Source organism: Microtus oregoni, unplaced genomic scaffold (assembly GCF_018167655.1).
Source record: "Microtus oregoni isolate MIOR12 unplaced genomic scaffold, Mior012 000037F_ref0000500, whole genome shotgun sequence".
Taxonomy (NCBI): domain Eukaryota; kingdom Metazoa; phylum Chordata; class Mammalia; order Rodentia; family Cricetidae; genus Microtus; species Microtus oregoni.
The window spans coordinates 22,970,716-22,989,349 of NW_024543096.1; the positions used below are offsets into that span (position 1 = coordinate 22,970,716).

The window sequence follows — 18,634 nt, forward strand, 5'->3', positions numbered from 1 at the left end:
ACTCACAGAGATCCACCTATCTCTGCCTCCCAAGTGCTAGGATTAAAGACATGTGCCACCACCGCCTGGCATTACCTTTTTTTAAAAACATACTATTTTTAATAATTACTTGGAAATTTCATATCATATACCCAGATCACACTACTTTCTCATTCCTCCCAGTTCTGCCCTGTTACTTCTGTTACCTCCCTCCCCAAAAGGAAAACAAACAAGTAACAAAGGTCCAATTTGTGTTGCTCATATTTTCTCTGGGGCGTGGTCAAACTCCCAGTGGCCAGCCCCTTAAAGAAAACTGAGTCCTTTTCCACCACACCCCGGTTAGAAGCTACTAATTGTGGAGAGCTACACTATAGCATCCTTATCAAAATTTTTAAGAGTTCTCATCAATGGCTTTCTGTGTAGACTGTTTCTTTTTAGGGGTGGGGTGGGATGAGGGTAGGGATAGGGACTGTCACAGAAGCCTTTTATGTCCCTCTTTTTCAGCTATGAAATTTGCAGTCATCAATACCATGGCAAAAGTAGCTTCCTTGTCCTTTACAGTCAGTGGGAGCACAGGTCATTGGACACATAGATTTTGGGACAGCACAGACCATGGACAGCGACATGGTGTCAACTTGTTCCATGGACCCCAGCATGTTCTCCTGTGGCAATACAGACTACAGACATCAACATGGCCCTCTGCTGCAGTAGATCACCGGCAGCAGCATGGACCACAGCTATCAGCATGGCCTCAGGTGGCTGTCCAGCTTGTCACATCAACATGGCACCTAGCAGTAGCATGGCCCACATACATCAACATGGCTTCAGGCAGCAGCACAGACCACTGATATTTGCATGGCCTTCGGTAGTAATATGGGCCATACACATCAACATGACCACAGCTGCAGTAGGAGAGTGGACCCAAACATGGCCCTTAGTGGCAGCTCAGACCACAGGTATCAACATGGCCTCCTGCGGCAACCTGGAGCCTGGACGCTAATATGGCCTCCTGGAGTTGGCCGTCACCATGCCTCTAGTGGCAGCCCAGATTTCAGACATCCATCCACGTGAGCCTTGGGCTTCAGCATGGTCTGCGGCAGTGGACCAGGGATAGCAACATGTCCTCTGGAGCAGCACAGACCATCGAGGTCTTTCAAGGAGGTTCATTCCAGAAAATGAACTGACTTCCTGTTGTTGCTCAGAACCAGGTTGATCGTCAGCTGGGCATCGTTTTCAGGGCCTGAGTCTGCGCAGGCTCCAGGCTGCTGCTTACCACCTTGTTGTACTTACTCAGCAATGACATGTTCCCCTGTCCACTGCAGCCTTTCACGCCTGTCACCGCAGTTGTGTCTCTAGTTCCCTCTCTTACTGCTCACTCACTGCTCTGTTCTTCCATCTTTCCCACCTCTCCATCAAATATTCGTTTGTTATAGTGACATTGGAAGCTGCAGTATGTCACATAGTATATATATATTTTTTAAAGATTTATTTATTAATTATGTACACAACATTCTGTTTGCATGTGTCCCTGCAGGCCAGAAGAGGGCTCCAGATCTTATTACAGATGGTTGTGAGCCATTATGTGGTTGCTGGGAATTGAACTCAGAACCTCTGGAAGAACAGTCATTGCTCTTAACCTCTGAGCCATCTCTCCAGCCTCCCATAGTATATTTTTTGCTCAGCTTTACATGCAAATACTCATTGCAACGAGTGTGGTTGAAAGTTTCTAATTTCTGAACATGTAAGTAAATAGTGGACCATTGCTATTGCCCAGAGTCAGAGTGATGTTGCTGCTGAGCAGTATATCTCGGGGCAGGTTCTGTGAGAGCGCTTGGCTATCACACACCTCCCTGCCATCAATGTCTGCCACCCCAGGCTTGCTGGGCTCAACTTTTGTGCTTAGAGCCTATGGGCAGTGCCACTGCTGGGCTCCTTCCCAGCAAGGCAAGGAGTGCAGGCTGCATTGGCAGTGACTCCATGCTGGGGGGTGGCCAGAGAGTCTATGACTGGTCCTGTTTCAGTAATGACATGTTTCTGTGGGAGCTCCAGGCAGGCCTCTGCTCATTACCCTGCCCCCCATGGCTCACCAAGTACTACTGTTGAGCTTGTAGGCTTCCTGCTGTTCTCAGTCTCCCAGTAGGACAAGTCATATGGCCCCCCTGCCATGGTGGCTCCGTGCTGGTTGTTGGCTGGTGGGCCTAGGGACAGCCCTATTCAGTATTAACCCGTTACTGTGGGTGCTCCAGGCCACCGCCTTGTGCCGGCCAACACACTGCCTCTGTGCTTGCAGCCTGTTGGCGGTGAAAGGTATAGATTTGTTATTCTCACCGCTTCTGGCTCTGTTTCACCATCTTTCTTCCCAGTTTCATGAGTCCACTTTTTAAAAGCATCTTCCCATAAGACTTGCCTTTTTATGTAGTTGTTCTGAGCCTATATGGGTCTATCAGACCCCTTGGAGCTCCAATGTGGGTGCTTGAGGCTGCTGCTGTCTTTGTTTTTCTCAGTCATCAATAATGTATGTTTTTATGTTTTTATTTTCTTTACAGTTAAGTGGTGTTTTGATTAAAACATATTGAAGAAAAGGTGATATTGCTTATCATCTCTTCTGGAAAACAAATATGTTTTTTAATGAGATGTTTAATACCTTTAATTATATACATATATTTGTAGTACAGTCTATGTGTTAAATTCATTCCCCCTCTCTTTTTCTATCTTTTCTTCACTGAATCTATCACCATAATACTAGGAATTCTGCCGTTTGGTTATAGTCCCAGTCTGTGGGCATTCACCTAGGGGTGCTTTCTGCAGTCTTCATGTTCTCTGGAAGTGTGCTCTGCTGTGTTTTTGGGAAAGAATTATCTCCTGGAAAGGGACCCACACTTGGTAGACGTTTATCCCCATCTGCTTATGTATAGATTTTCTTGGAAGCCTGTCATGTTAGCTTCTACTTATTGTGTATAATTGATTAATTAATTAGAGACACAGTACTTTGTAGTCTTAGCTGGCCTGGAACTCACAGAAGTCCTCTTGCCTTTGTTTCCTGGGTGCTGGAATTAAAGGAATGTGTGATCACACCTGACTAGAATGAAAAATGTTAGGCACTTTTATTTATTTTGATTGGTCATGACATGCTCAAGTATATAGGTAAAATATTTTTTATCTTTTCAACTTATATAAACCTGTATATTTTTATAGTTAAAGATGCCTTTTTGAAACCAGGTGTGGTGGCATAGTCCCGTAGTTCTAGCACTTGGGAGGTCGAGGCAGTTAGTGAGTTACATAGTGAGGCTGATGTAGGAGACATTGTCTCAAAACAACAGATAACATCAGAAGAATGCTGTGTGTGTGTGTGTGTGTGTGTGTGAGTGTGTGTGTGTGTATGAGAGTGTGTGTGTGTGAGTGTGAGTGTGTGTGTGAGTGTGTGTGTGTGAGTGTGTGAGAGTGTGTGTGTGTAAGTGTGAGTGTGTGTGTGAGTGTGAGTGTGTGTGTGTGTGTGTGTGAGTGTGTGTGTGTGTGTGTGTGTGTGTGTGGACGATGTATTTGGATATTGTTCTTAAAACTTTATTCTTAGCCGGGTGGTGGTGGCGCACACCTTTAATCCCAGCACTCGGGAGGCAGAGGCAGGCGGATCTCTGTGAGTTCGAGGCCAGCCTGGTCTACAGAGCAAGTTCCAGGACAGCCAGGGCTAACTCCCTGGCCCTAAAAATATAAACTTATCATACTCATTTATTTGTATATTGTTCATGCTTTCTTTCACTTTATGAAAGTAGCATTGATTGTTTATAACAGACTATATGGCCCAAAAGGCAGAAAATATTATCTGTTCCTTTAAAACAAAACATCAGAAACATGGTTAAATTCTGTACTATAGTTACAGGTTTTGTGAACTTAAAAATTACATTCCTTTCCCAAGCAAGTAAAATTGTTAGGAAACATGTGGATACATGTTAATTTAAGATCTCATCCAAACTAAGAACAATAAAAGAATAGCTATAAATAATACATTTTTGGTTTTACCATGACTTTTTAAAAAAATCATATACTAATCTAAATGTAGCAGTCACTTAACCATTTAAATTTCAACCTGAAAGTTGAGAGGAAAGTGTTACTTATGAATACTTGGGGAAATGATGCTGTTATTAGCTGCAGTAAGGAGTCTGGATATAGGGAACAGGTTAACAAGGTTTGTACAAGAGCTAGGTGGTGGTACATGTTTTTTATGGACTTTCTCCTTTTTACTAGCAATGACTTATTTATTTAATCAGGATTTGGTCTAAGCTACAAACAGAATATTTTAGTCAGACAGTTACAAAGATGTACAATTTCTTTCCCTCCCTCCCTCCTTTCTTTTTTTTAATTTGCTTATTATGTATACAGTGTTTGTATGCCTGCAGGCCATAAGAGGGCACCAGATCTCACTACAGATGGTTGTAAACCACTATGTGGTTGCTGGGAATTGAACTCAGGACCTCTGGAAGAGCAACTAGTGCTCTTAACCTCTGAGCCTTCTCTCCAGCCCAAGATGTACAATTTCTTATATAGACACCCCCATTCCTCCTTATAAAGGGATTTATGACTTTTTTTAAAAAAATCTGCAAGCATTTAAGTATGAGTATGGTGTATGGGAATGGAGTTTACTGAATATACACTGGCAAATATTTCGTAAATAGCAGGAAAAACTATAAAGTAGGAGCTCTCGTTCTGAAACTGTAAGTATATTGTCATAATTTTTATAATTTCAGTTTTAATATCTGCTCAGTTATTCGTCCTCTACTTTACTCTAAAGTAAAAGAGGGTTAGATTTCTACACACTGGGACTTTAACGCTGCAAATAGTGTTGTTACTCTTTTTCTCATTGAGAAAACAGGAAGTGCTCTACTGCTTATGTTTAAAGTTACACACATGTGATGTATTTGTGTTTATGGACTTCCTCCCTCCTTACTTTGGTACTGGGAATTTAACCAGGATACTACACATGCTAAGCATGAACTATACCTCAAGCTTGCAGAAATAGTGAGTAGGGATCTAATGTAAGTTATGCGTCCCTATGTTAATTAATCTTGCATTTTTTTCTGGTCACCTAATTTATAAACAAAGGAGAGAGTTTATAAAATGTCTCTGTACAGTTATGAGAATTTCTGGGGCCATGTATGGTAGTCTGTGCCTGTAATCGCAGCAATGGAATGTGGTGGTGGAAAGATTGGGGCTTAAAGGCAACTTCAGTTACGTTAGGGATTTTGAAGCCAGTCTGGGTCATGAGACCTTTCCTAAAAAAACCCCACAATATGGGTATTCATGTATCACTATCAATGCTAGGAAATGTGACAGAATATTATCTCATAACTGAATTATAATTTAAAATAAACTCAAACTAATGTAGTTACAAAATTTGAAAGTAAAAATTTCAAAAGGTTTTAAAGAACTGCAGAGAGTCTGGAGAGATGGCTCAGGAGTTCAGAGTGCTTGGGAGGCAGAGGCAGGTGGATCTTTGTGAGTTTGAGGCCAACCTGATCTACAGAGCAAGTTTGGGACAGCCAGGGCAACATAGAAAAACACTGTCTCAAAAACTGCCACCAAGAAAAAAGAAAAACAAGCAAACAAGACTGTCTGCTGCTCTTCCAGAAGGTTTAAGTTTGGTTCCTAGTACGTAACACCTGACAGCTCACAACCACCTGTTTCTCTAACTGTGAGGATCTGGCACTATGCCTCCTCCAGCATGTGCCCACCGCCCCACCAATGTGGCATACACACATACACATAAACCTGAAAAAAAATAAATTTTTTAAGAACCAATCTTAGAAGGTTAAAGGATTATGTCCTAAGATTAGAAAGAGATTAGAGAAGTTTACCCTTAATGTTGGGGTAGTAAGCTATGTGTACTGAGTCCAGGACTAAGATGGGGCATTGTGCCATTCTGGGACTAAAACACAGGGTTGTATTTAGTTAGCCCTTTGGCTAACTATGAATTATAAACATTTTTCTGTTTTGTCATTGACAAATGATTATGTGTGATATTTGTCCATTAATCATCAATGGTGGCTAGATTTTGTTAGGCTTAAATTGTCCCCTTTCTTTCCTCCCCTTTTCCCCCTCCTTTTCTCTTCCTTCTCTCTGTCTCTCTCTGTCTCTCTCTCTGTCTCTCTCTCTGTCTCTCTCTCTCTCTGTCTCTCTCTCTCTCTGTCTCTCTCTCTCTCTCTCTCTCTCTCTCTCTCTCTCTCGGAGACAGGTACTCGCTATACAATCCAGGCTGGCCTAGAACTGCTGTGTAAATCAGGCCTATTGCAAATTACAGAGACCTGCCTACCTCTGCTTCCCAAGTACTGGGATTAAAAACATATGCTCCCATCCTGACTCAAATAATTTCTTCTTTTTATTCTTACGCTTTTTCCCCCTTTAGATTTTCCCTCTCATATAATATATTGTGATTATGGATTCTCCTTCCTCTGCTCCTTTCACTTCCTCCCAATTCTCCTCCTATCTAGATCCACCCTTTTCTGTCTTTCATTAGAAAACAAACAGGCGTCTGGAGAGATGGCTCAGTAGTTAAGAGCATTGCCTGTTCTTCCAAAGGTCCTGAGTTCAATTCCCAGCAACCACATGGTGGTTCACAACCATCTGTAATGAGGTCTGGTGCCCTCTTCTGGCCTGCAGACATACACACAGACAGAATATTGTATACATAACAAATAAATAAATAAATATTTTTTTAAAAAAGAAAGCAAACAGGCTTTTAAGGGCTAATAGTAAAATAAAATAAGATAGAACAAAAACTAACTCATTGGAATATGACAAAATAAACAAAGAGAAGGCAAAGAACTCAAGAAAAGGCACAAGAAACAGATACAGATATAGAGATACTCAGAAATCCCATAAAAACACTAGACTAGGTGCTTTAATGTTGACTCAAAGAACTGTAGAATAAAAAGAAGAAAAAAGTGTAGGGGAACTGCCATTATGAGACAAGATTCCAAAGAGGCCGTTGAGTTTGATTTCTGTTGACATCTACTGCTGGGCGTGCAATCCACCCTCAGGAGTAGGTTTGTTTCTTAGTGAGAGTCCCTTGGAGAGAACTAAAATTTTATTTGCAAGTGGCTATCAATTGGAAACAGCTTCTGGGTTGGGCATGCCTCCACTTCTCCTTTTAGTTCTAGGACCCCATCTGGTGCAGACCCATGCAGGCCCTGTGCATGCTGGCTCGGTCTCTCTGAGCCCATATGTACATTGGCTGATTTAGGAAGTCTTGTTTTCTTGGTGTCTTCCACCCTTTCTGACTTTTATGCTCTTTTCACTTCCACGTCCACAGGGTTCCGGAGCTCTGGGAGGAATCTGATGGAATATCTATAAAACAGTGCCTTGCTTTACCATCGTTAGAGAAGCTGCCTCCTGCAGCAGCTGGGAACAAATAGAGAGGCCATAGCTAGACATTATGCAGAGAGTGAGAGACCGTAGAACATTCATCCTACATGGGGATATCTACACATGCTAAAAGGAATGTCTCCCCCAAATAATTTCTTTGTCATTAAATATCCATGAACATATTCTAGGATCACAATGCCATTGTCATCTAATAAAATTCACTGTAGTGAATTAGTGTGCAGTAGTTGATCAGATCACCTTGGCTGTTCACACATTTTATCTGATTACTTGATCTCTCAAACAAACCCCTTAGACTAGAGTAGCCTTTTTACCTGCTTGATCCCTCTGACACCGACAGCTTGCAGAGAAACTGAAACCAATTTTCCTATGTATAATGTCCTATTCTAAGTTTGTCTGTTTTCTTGAGGTGTCATTTAACTAGTTCCTTCATTTTGCATACTTCTCATAAGGAGTTGGCCCTTGAGGTTGGTGCTGGTCACTTTACTTTCTGTGTTCATGCTGTGCGCTTCATATGCATTGCAATGCCCCTTCTTTTACTCCAGAATACCAAGATTGGTATGGTTATAGTTTAATTCCTTAGTGGGGTGTTTTCCCTTAAGCTTTCTCTTAACAAATAAGTGGGTCAGAGATGGAGAGGGAGAGAGAAACAGACTGAGAGAGAGGGGGAGAGGGAGGGAGAGGGAGAGGGAGAGAGGGCAAGAAGGAGAGGGGAGGAGGGAAAGAGAGGGAGACAGGGAGAGAGGACTATTAGAGCATAACAAAATCTAGCAGATACTGCAAAATAATTTCCACATTACTGTTTTTTTGTTTGAAAATTACTTTGTTAGAGAACCAGAGCACCTTTTATATATTTACTAAAAAGTACTTCTTTTGCTAATTTTGATATCATGTCCTGATTTTTCTATTGTTTTCTTTTTTCCATTTTAAAGAGTTTTTAATTATAGTAATTATCTGCTTTACATATTGTATTTTTCCAGTTACTCTGTATAGAAGCTAAATCTTACCAGATAGACTTTCTATACTCCAAGATAATAAAGAATATTATTTTATTTCAGACTTTTTGTATATAATTTTTAATGTTAATGGTATATATTTTGTGTTGTTAGGGATAGAATTTATTTTCTGTGTTTAGTAATCAATTTTGACCTAAAAGAGTTTGTTACATGGGGTAGAGAGAACTCGCAGCTAAGAGTTCACCTTGTTTTTGCAAAGGATGCCAGTTTGGTTTTTAGCACCCACATTGGATGCTCACAAACTGCTGCAACTCAGGCTTCAGGGGATCTGATGCCTTTGGCTTCTGCGGGCACCTGTACTCTTGTGTACACATATGCAGTTGATATAAAAATCTTGTAAGTCAGCTGCATGGTGGTGGCGCATGCCTTTAATCCCAGCACTTAGGAGAGAAAGGCAGGTGGATCTCTGTGAGTTCGAGGCTAGCTTGGTCGACAGAGTGAGTTCCAGGACAGCCAGGGCTACACAGTAAAACCCTGTCTTGAAAAGCAAAACAAAAACAATAACCAACCAACCAAAAATCTTTAAAGTTTTTTTCACTATATTGGGTTGTTATGCTGTGTTAGTCATATAAACTTCTAAAATAAACTTCAATTACTTATATCACTGATTAATTCACTGAGGTAGGAATGGAAAATGTAAATACTTCAAATAACTACCAAGTTGTGCTTTATAGGTTTATATATATATATATATATATATATATATATATATATATATATATTTTACTTTATGTTTTTTGAGGCAGGATTTCTTTGTGTAACAGCCCTGGCTGTCCTGGAACTTGCTTTGTAGACCAGGCTAGTCTCGAATTCAAAGAGATCTGTCTGCCTCTGCCTCCCGAGTGCATACTTACTTACAGGTTTATAAAGCATGGAAATAATAAAATAGCTCTTGGAAGTAATATATTACAGTCAGAAATGTAAAACTATGGTGATTTTCTTTTTGTGTTCCGTTTGGGAAATGGCTGTTATGGTCTTTCTCAGAGTCTCTTTGGGTGCCACTTTTAATTTAAAGGCCTACTAAAGCTGTATTCGTTTAGCTTGGTGCTTTAAAAATCACAAAGAAGAATTATTCTGGCTTTAATATTTGCTTGTATTTTTTATTAATATTATAAATAGAAGTAAGAATTTTGCCTGGCTAGACATTGTTATTTTTCCCTTTTTCTCAGTTCTTTTTTTCCCCATTACAGGTTTTGCAGAAGACATCAGATTAAATCAAGTTCAAATATTCCCTGTGTCCCCAAAGACTTATTGATGATGTCTGAATTTGTTCTTCCAAGATTTATTTTTTGTCTTATTCAGTACTTGAGAGAAGGCTATAATGAACCAGGTATGTTTTAATATGTTCATTGAAATATTCTTAAATGATCACATCATAGAATTTTAGCACTAATAATAAAGTGAAAATATATAACGATTAAATTTTTTTTTTTTTTTCTCGAGACAGGGTTTCTCTGTGGTTTTGGAGCCTGTCCTGGAACTAGCTCTTGTAGACCAGGCTGGTCTCGAACTCACAGAGATCCGCTTTTATATTTATATTTTTAACATTGTGTGTATTTGTGTGTGTGGTCTTTGTGTGTTTTAGTGCATGTGAGTGCAGGTGCCTAGGGAGGCCGGAGGTGTCAGATCTCTTAAAGCTTAAGTTTTAGACAACTGTAAGCCTTCAGATGTGGTTGCTGAGAATTGAACTCAGGTTCTCTGTAGGAGCAGCACATGCTTTGAACCACTGAGCCATTTCTCTATCCCAAGATAGCACTCGTTTTTAATGTTTTGTTGCTGCTTTTTTGAGACAGGGTTTCTCCCATGTAACCACCCTGACTATACTGGAGCTTGTTCTGTAGATCAGAAATTCATCTGCCTCTACCTCCCGAGTGTTAGGATTAAAGATGTGCACCACCACTGCCCAGATTTATTTAAACATTTTCAATACTTACAAAAAATTAAATATAGTATATAAAATAAAGGGCTTCATGATGGCATTTTTTACATTATATTTTATCGTAAGTAACCTTTCCCCTTTCTGCACTGTCTTTTGCTATGCCTTATGCTCCTTTGCTTAACATTTTTAAAGTAATGACTATGAAAAATAGAAAAATAATGGTGTGTACAACTTTATAGATACATTATAGGAGGCATAGTTTGGTACTTTTGCCTCTAAATAGTGATTTGCAATTATATTATGATTGAGCAAAATTATATAGTTGAGAAATGTTTGAATTTGATACATTTTTAGATAATAAATTGCTATTGTTTTCCTCCCTGAGATATTTTATATAACAACTTATGATAGACTGAAATTGTTTGCTTTCATATTACTGTATCAGTGCTAAGTGTGCATTAAGTTAGTGCTTAAAAAGAGGAAAAACACTCAACTTACACTTTGTCATAATCTTGAGTAATGTGCTTTAAATGGTTGATTTAGGCACATATTAGAGTTCGTTGTAAGACATGAATTAGAGATGATAGTGGATAGAAAAAATTTATTAGCTTTTTATAATGTCTTCTGCAGTTCTAACGATAGTGACTTTTTATCCTGTGGTACCACTTTTTATATTATTTTTCTATGTTTTAAACAATTTAATTTGTAAATCTTATATTCAGTTTGAGGCTAGGATATGACATACATTTCTATCTTCTAGCCTTATTCTTAAATAGGAATAGTAGATCTGTTTATTTTTATTTTATTTTTACTTTTTTGAGGTGGATCTTGCTCTGTATTTCTGTCTGTCTGGAAGCTCACTGTGTAGACTGATCTCAGATTTGTGGTTCTCCTTTGCTGCTGTCTCCTGGGGGCTGGGATTGCAAGGTGTACATCACCATGGGTGTTTTATAATTTGCTTACCATTCCTGAGCATCTCTGTTGTGAGCAAGCCATTACATTCCCTTAATTGTGTTTTAAGCAACAACATAGAATTATTTTGGAAGTACTTTTCTCAGAATATATATCTTAAAGAAAAATATTGCTTTGATTTAGTCCCAGACTGCTGTCTCTTCAGAGTGAGGAACTGCAGATACTAGATGAACTATTTTCAAAGTTGTTTTCTGCATTATTTCTCGTGAACTTGCTAAGCTTTTTGGAAATTTGCATTTTGTATCACAGGCATTCTATTTTTAAAAAATAATAAAACATTTTTTTGTGAGAATTTAAAAATTTACAATTACTTTAAAGAATATTCACACAAAAGTATCTTACTTTTCCTTCGGTAAGATTCAGTGTTAAAAAGGTAGGTAACTCAAGTACACTGTGTATCCATGATAGTTATATGCTACTGTTATCTGATTATTTATTTATTTATTTATTTAGAGACTAGGTCTCACTATGTAGTTTGGCTCACCTGGCTCTCTGTGTAGACCAGGCTGGTCTTGAACTCAGAGATTATCTGCCTCTGCCTTCAGAGTGTTGGGACTAAAGGTGTGTGCTACCACACCTGGCTTTTTACTTCATTATTATTCTCTCTCTTTCTCTCTCTCTCTCTCTCTCTCTTTTTGTGGTTTTTGGAGACTGGGTTTCTCTGTATAACAGCCCTAGCTGTCCTGGAACTAGCTCTGTAGACCATGCTGGCCTTTAACTGATGGAGCTAGATCCGTCTGGCTCTGCCTCCCAATTGCTGGGATTAAAGGCATGTGCCACCACCGCCCAGCCCCTTTTTGTTTTTGTTTTAATCTGAAAATATGAAGAAACTAGTGGAAGCATTTTTATCTAAGGATGAGTTTCATGAACATACATTCATTAAGTTTTTTTCTCTTGCTTAACATTAATTTCTTAGACAAACAATCAAAAAAAAAAAAGAAAAAAAAAACCCTCCCAAAAACCTAAACAAAAACCCCAAAAGCTGTGTTTATTTGTGACCACACTATAAATTCAAGATCATAGAAACTCATGGATTCACAGAAATCTTGTGGATTCATAGTTGCTTTGGGTTCTTTTTCTTTTCTTTCTTTCTTTTTTTTTTTTAAAGATTTATTTATTTATTATGTATACAGTATTCTCAGTAGTCTGTCTGCATATATGCCTGCAGGCCAGATGAGGGCACCAGACCTCATTACAGATGGTTGTGAGCCACCATGTGGTTGCTGGAAATTGAACTCAGGACCTTTGGAAGAGCAGGCAGTGCTCTTAACCACCGAGCCATCTCTCCAGCCCCTGGGTTCTTTTTCTCTACCCCTAAAATGTCTATTAGATGTCAGAGCCCCTGGAAACTAAAGCAAGTATCAGTTATACATCTCCTGTGTTCCCATGTAAGTCACTGGGAACTTTGGAACCCATTCTGGAACTAACTCTTATAGACCAGGATGGCTTCGAACTCACAGAGATCCGCCTGCCTCCTGCCTCCTGAGTGTTGTGATTAAAGGCGTGTGCCACCATGGTCCAGCTTTTTAAATTATTCTTAATTATATAATTATGTAAATATATATACATACACGTATATAACATATGTGTCATAAAAAAACTCTTTCTTTTTAGCAGCTGATGTGCCATCAGAAAAAGATCTTAACAAAGTCCTGCAGCTTTTGGAGCCTCAAATTTCCTTTTTAGAAGACCTGACTAAAATGGGAGGAGCAATGAGGTCTGTTCTTACTCAGGTGTTAACAAACCAGCAAAACTACAAAGATCTGACTTCTGGTAAGTGAAACGGTAGGAGAAGTTTACAATCTACTTATTTGTTGTAATAAAAAGTAGCATCTTTTAGAATTTAAAAGTGAAGTTAATATTTTTCATAGACTTCTAAAGCTTGAAATTATTAAGGATACTTATAGATGAAGAAACTGAACTTCAGAAAAATTACGTGGCCTTTTAAAGACTTCTCAACTAATTCCTACTGGAGCAACCAGTGTCTTCATTAGGTCTGATGACACTTGAGAGAGTTGAGCTCAGGTTGCTGGTCGCTGACAGTGCCTTACCTGCTCCCCAGACTAGAATATCCATTCCTTGTTGTTGGGGTGGGGACATGCTAACACCTCACTAAGAAGGCAATGTTTATTCAAAGTAAAATCTCACAGCAGAAGTCATGGAATTGGGTGGTAAAGGGGTTAGATGCCAGGAAGATGTTCTAGTGTTTGTCATAAGTAACATGCAACAGGACAAAAGACGAGGCAACTTTTGAAAGTATAGCAAAAAAGGTAGTACACACTGTAGACTCTTGGGAAAAGGAATAGTGTGAGGCTCATGATTGTTCTGGGAGACTTCCTGACTGTACACGATGGCCCTGAAGCAGATCATGGTGGTCCTGCTGAGTTAAAAAGATACACAAACTGATCATCATATTGGTCTGCTGAAGCTGGTGGAAACTGGAATTTTGGGGGCAGAATACCAAGGAGTGATGGGCAGAGTTTTGGAGAACTAGTGAATATTCACTGTGATACTACCCTAGGCCTTTTTTTGTTTTTTCCTTTTTAGATTTTCTTACTTTATATGTGTGAGTATTTCACTTGCATGTGTGTATGTGAACCACTTGCATGCCTGGCATCTGTGGAGGTCATCAGATCTCCCGGAACTAGAGTTGAAGAACTAGGCTTTAAGTTCAACACACTGAACTCCTGTGTGATTACATAGTAAGCAGTGTTCAGAGCTCAAGTAAGACACAAACCACAAAGAGTTGGCAAATGCCATGGAATTAAACTTTTATATAGGGAATAAGTTTTCCTTAAGAACTCTGAATTAGCCGTGTGGTGGTGGTGCACGCCTTTAATCCCAGGACTCGGGAGGCAGAGGCAGGCGGATCTCTGTGAGTTTGAGGCCAGCCTGGTCTACAAGAGCTAGTTCCAGGACAGGCTCCAAAATCACAGAGAAACCCTGTCTCAAAAAAATAAAAAAAAAAGAAAAAGAAAAAAAAAAAGAACTCTGAATTACTACTCATTTCTTTCACTACTTTTTCATTTTCCATAATATATTAAAAAAACAAGAAGAAAACCAGCAATAATTAGTAAATTGAAATGCCTGAATGAAAGTTCCAAGATGAACTGTGGAACCTAAATGATGTTTTCATACTTATGGAGAGAAATTGTTTAGTGGTGCTTCAATATAATTTATACTTTTTGTTTTTTCCTTTCTCCCTTCCTTCCTTCCTTCCTTCCTTCCTTCCTTCCTTCCTTCATGTAGGGTTTCTCTTTTTGTTTTTCATTTTTCAAGACATTTTCTCTTTGTAGCCTTGGCTGTCCTGGAACTCACTTTGTAGTCCTGGCTGGCCTCAAACTCAGAGATCTGCCTACCTCTGCCTCCCAAGTGCTAGGATTAAAGGCATGTGCTACCGCCTGGCTATACATTATACTTTTGGTTTCTTAAATGTGGTAAGATTGGAAAAAATAAGAATCAAATGTAATTTTGTTTGCAATATTTGAAAATTTCTACTGAAGCTTTATCTCCTCAGGAAAGCCTTTCTGAGCACTCTTCTCTGGATAAGTCTTGCATGGTTGGTGTCCTAACGCCACAGATGCTCAGGTCACCTGCAGAAGTCTGCTTAGCAATTGTCATTGTAGCATTTTCTTTTGCCTTTCTTTACCACTGATTTATAGCAGTATTTCATTCCTGTTGCTCATTCTGGAATTGTCAATGCCAAGCATAAGCACAAAATATTATATGAAACAAATTTTATGTTTGTTGAAGTTTCCTCTTCCATTAAAATATTTAGTCATGTATATTCACAGGATGACTATTTAGATTTTGAGTGGAATATTTTCTTCTGACTCTAACTTTATTTTAAATATTAGGTCTTGGAGAAAATGCTTGTGCAAAGAAAAGCCATGAGAAGTACCTTATAGCTTTGAAGAGCTCTGGACTCACATATCCTGAGGATAAGCTTGTATATGGGATGCAGGAGCCATCTGCTGGTACTAGCACTCTGTTAGTTCAAGGTTTGTCTAAATATTTAATTTGAACCGTAGTGACATTATTTTATTAAAACAGAAAGCTCCTCAAACTTTTCTCATGATTGAACAAATTTATTTTGAGCTTTAACAGTATCGTTCTTTATATTAGAATCAAGAAATAATTGATTGGCCTTTCCTTTCTGCTGAAGGGGTGGGGGAACATCCAGACCATGAAGAATCTTTACTTTTTTGCTTTCCTTAAATGCGAGTTGTTGAGTGTTTAGTGCTGTGGCTCTGAGGTGTGAGAGAAGTGCAGTAGTTGCTACTTAGACGTTACCAGCTTAGTGTTTAGCAGTCATGGCTCAGACCTGAAAAGCAAGCACCACTTGTGGCTATTAAATTTAGGATTTCACTGGGATTTTTCTATTGAAGTACCAGCCTATTAGATAACACTTTAAAGTTATCCTTGAACCCTGCCAAGGTAATGTTTAGAATGTGGTGTTTCCCTCACGGAAAGTTCTGATATTTTCATATCTCAGAATAATTTTCAAGATAGCCAACCTCTTTTTCTTCCACCTTAAGGTCTCGCAGGTGCTCCGGGAGCACTGGGACAGGTTGAGTCTTCAGATGAGGTGAGTTTACATTTTAAAACATTTTAGAAATAGAATTCTAAGTTAGCTATAAAGATTTGTAGTTTGGGGGTGGGTAGACTACTCGGTGGACAGAGTGTTCACAGTGCAAGCATGAAGGCCTGAGTTTGGATTTAAGCACCCAAGCCAGGTGTGTGCTTGTACCTGTAACCCTAGTGCTAGGAATTGGAGAGAGGGACAGGAGGTGACCCACCAGCGTAGGCAAAATGGAGAGTTCCAGGTTCAGTGAGAGCTCCTCTCCCAAAAAATATAGAAGAAATTGATAGAGGCAGGTACCCATTGTTGATTCTGGCCTTTGGAAGTACAGGCAGGAGCACACACTTGCACATAACACGCATACATCTGGCTCCCCCAACTCAAAATTAACTTAAAATTAAGGTAGGATTTATGAAAACAACAACAACAACAACAAAGGTTTATGGTTGTTATTTAGTGTAAGTTCCTTATGCATCTAGATACATTCTGAAGCTCAAGAGTAGCTCTGGGATCACAGTTACTTTGTGACAGGACAAAGGATTACAATAGATTGTTACTTTTCATATGTAGAATGAAAAATTTAAAGCATTTACTTAGGTAGCTGGGCAAGGAGGCACATCACTGTAATCCTAGCACATGGGAGGGAGGCAGAGTCGTACGTAAAACCTGTTGTGGTGGCTCATGCCTGTGATCCCATCATTTGAAGGTGGAGGCAGGAGGTTCAATTTAGAGTCATCCTTAGCTACATCTCAAGTTTGAGACCAGCCTGGGATATATGAATTTAAGATTAGTCTGTCTGGGTTCCTTGAGACCTTGTCTCACATAGTAACAAGACAAGACAAAACAAAACAAGGGACTGAAGGTGTTGTTGAGGAGTAGACTGCTTGCCCAATATTTGAAGGCTCCAGGTTTCATCTTCAGTACCTAGTACATATGCATACATACATGTACACACACACGCACACACACACCCCTGAAGCCAGCATGGTAACATATGTCTGTTCCTAGTGTTGACAAGATTAATGCAGGTAGATTGAGTTTAAGGCCATTCTGGGTTAAAAAAAATAAAGAAAATATTTGTATTAATTTTTTTTTCTAGTTAGTGAACCCAAAGTAGGTTTCATAAGACGTTTTTACAAATGTGCAATCATTACAATCACTTGTCGTTTCCCTCGTTCCTTCTACCAGCTTTTCTCTCCTCTCCTGCTCCTGGCAATTCTACTTTATTTTCCCGAGTTGAATTTAATTCTGGGCATGTAGAAAGCCAGCTTTTGAAAGAGGCGCTTTATCCTCTAACGAGGAAAGAAGTAACTTTGCTTTAAACTCTTAGAATTCCATCTGCAATGACACAGTGTCTTCTGGCTGCATGCTGGAATGACACCCTTTGAGAGAGAGTACCCCCCCCCCTTTTTTCCCAAAAGATTTATTTATTTAGTATACAGTGTTCTGTCTGTGTGTCTGCCTGCATGTCAGAAAAGTACATCAGATCTTGTTATGGGTGGTTGTGAGCCTTTTCTGGCATGCGGACAGTTAATTTTTCATGTTTCCCAGGGTGGCATACAATTCATCCTAAAAAGTATAAAGACTACCATTACCTATGACTAGTCACTGAAAGATTTTAGTGGTTATTTCAGGGAAATTACTATTTGAAGATGGTGCTAATTTTTATATAAAATTGTATTTTTTTGTGTTTTATTGATACATATATATATATACATATCACATGCCTATTATCTTTATTTTGTGATTTTAGTTGTATTTTGAGATATTGACAGTATGAAAGTCATATGATATAGCAAAAACAAATGAAAAAGAGGAGGCAATTAAAGGATTATAAAGTTATGAATGCTTTAGCTAAAAAGTACCTGAGAGTTCATTGTGTGAGGCTGTTGTAACTGAATTCCTGAGAATTAACCGACTCACTCAGGGTAGTGAATTTTATGTAGTCAGTGGTGGAGTTGAAATTAGACATCAAGTCTCTTGTCTGCTTGATCTGGTATTCTTACCATAAAGTGGATAGGCCATTGTTCACTCCTGTTGCTACTGTAGAAACCATTGTTGCTGATGGGGTAGTTGTTATTGTGGAGCAAATCTGTCTGAAAGGTTTATGGCTTTAATAATGAAGGTCAAAGTTGGATGGCAATCTAAGATGGCTTAGTCACAGGTTTCACAATTGAGGGAGCTCTGGTTGTTGATCAGGTTGTGGGTTCTCTGTCAAGGCAATCTCAAGTTGGACTTTAATGGTGGACTGACTTAACATTGTGAGCAGGCCCTACAGAGCCATTTCTGAGCTAGCTTGGAAGTGTGTGTGTGTGTTTTTTTTTTTTTTTTTTTGTCTGCTTTTAGGTACAAGTTTGTTGCTTAGGATAGAAATAGGATCCTACCTTTAGATGAGAGAAATGTTAAGGAATTTATATATGTGTTTTGTATCTTCCATAGTCACAGTGTGCCATTAGCCATTCTTTTTCTGAGTTCTCTTAATATTCGATAGTTAAATAGCATTCCAGTAGTTGGTACCCATCTTTTGACAATCACTGTGCATATGAATATTATGAATATTATTATATTCATATATTATAATATATGTATATTATTATAGCTAGTAATGACTATCGAAGAGTTTTAATAAAATTTTATGTATAATTTATTATACATCAAGAAATGAAAGTTATATTTAAGATTGAAAGGTATTTTGGGTGGGCACTTAAAAATATTTATTATTATTTATGTGTGTGCATGTGTGTGTGGGTCTCGTGGAAACCAGAGAAGGTGTGTGTTGGATACTCTAGAGTTGTAGTTACAAGTAGTTATGAGCCTCCCATTAGAAATACC

At 38.9% G+C, this 18,634-nt stretch overlaps 1 protein-coding gene across 6 annotated transcripts in view; it reads left to right on the top strand.

The window, feature by feature from the left end:
• Ubr3 (ubiquitin protein ligase E3 component n-recognin 3) overlaps window positions 1-18,634 on the top strand; it is a 127,200-nt gene that overhangs the window by 10,362 nt on the left and 98,204 nt on the right. For 4 of the 6 annotated variants that reach the window (XM_041631408.1, XM_041631410.1, XM_041631411.1 and 1 more), the window contains exons 2-5: window positions 9,560-9,699; window positions 12,835-12,993; window positions 15,078-15,221; window positions 15,759-15,808. In XM_041631408.1, coding sequence (XP_041487342.1) covers window positions 9,560-9,699; window positions 12,835-12,993; window positions 15,078-15,221; window positions 15,759-15,808 — 493 coding nt within the window. The remainder of the gene's footprint in view (window positions 1-9,559; window positions 9,700-12,834; window positions 12,994-15,077; window positions 15,222-15,758; window positions 15,809-18,634) is intronic. The other 2 variants (XM_041631409.1, XM_041631413.1) reach the window with 1 other exon arrangement.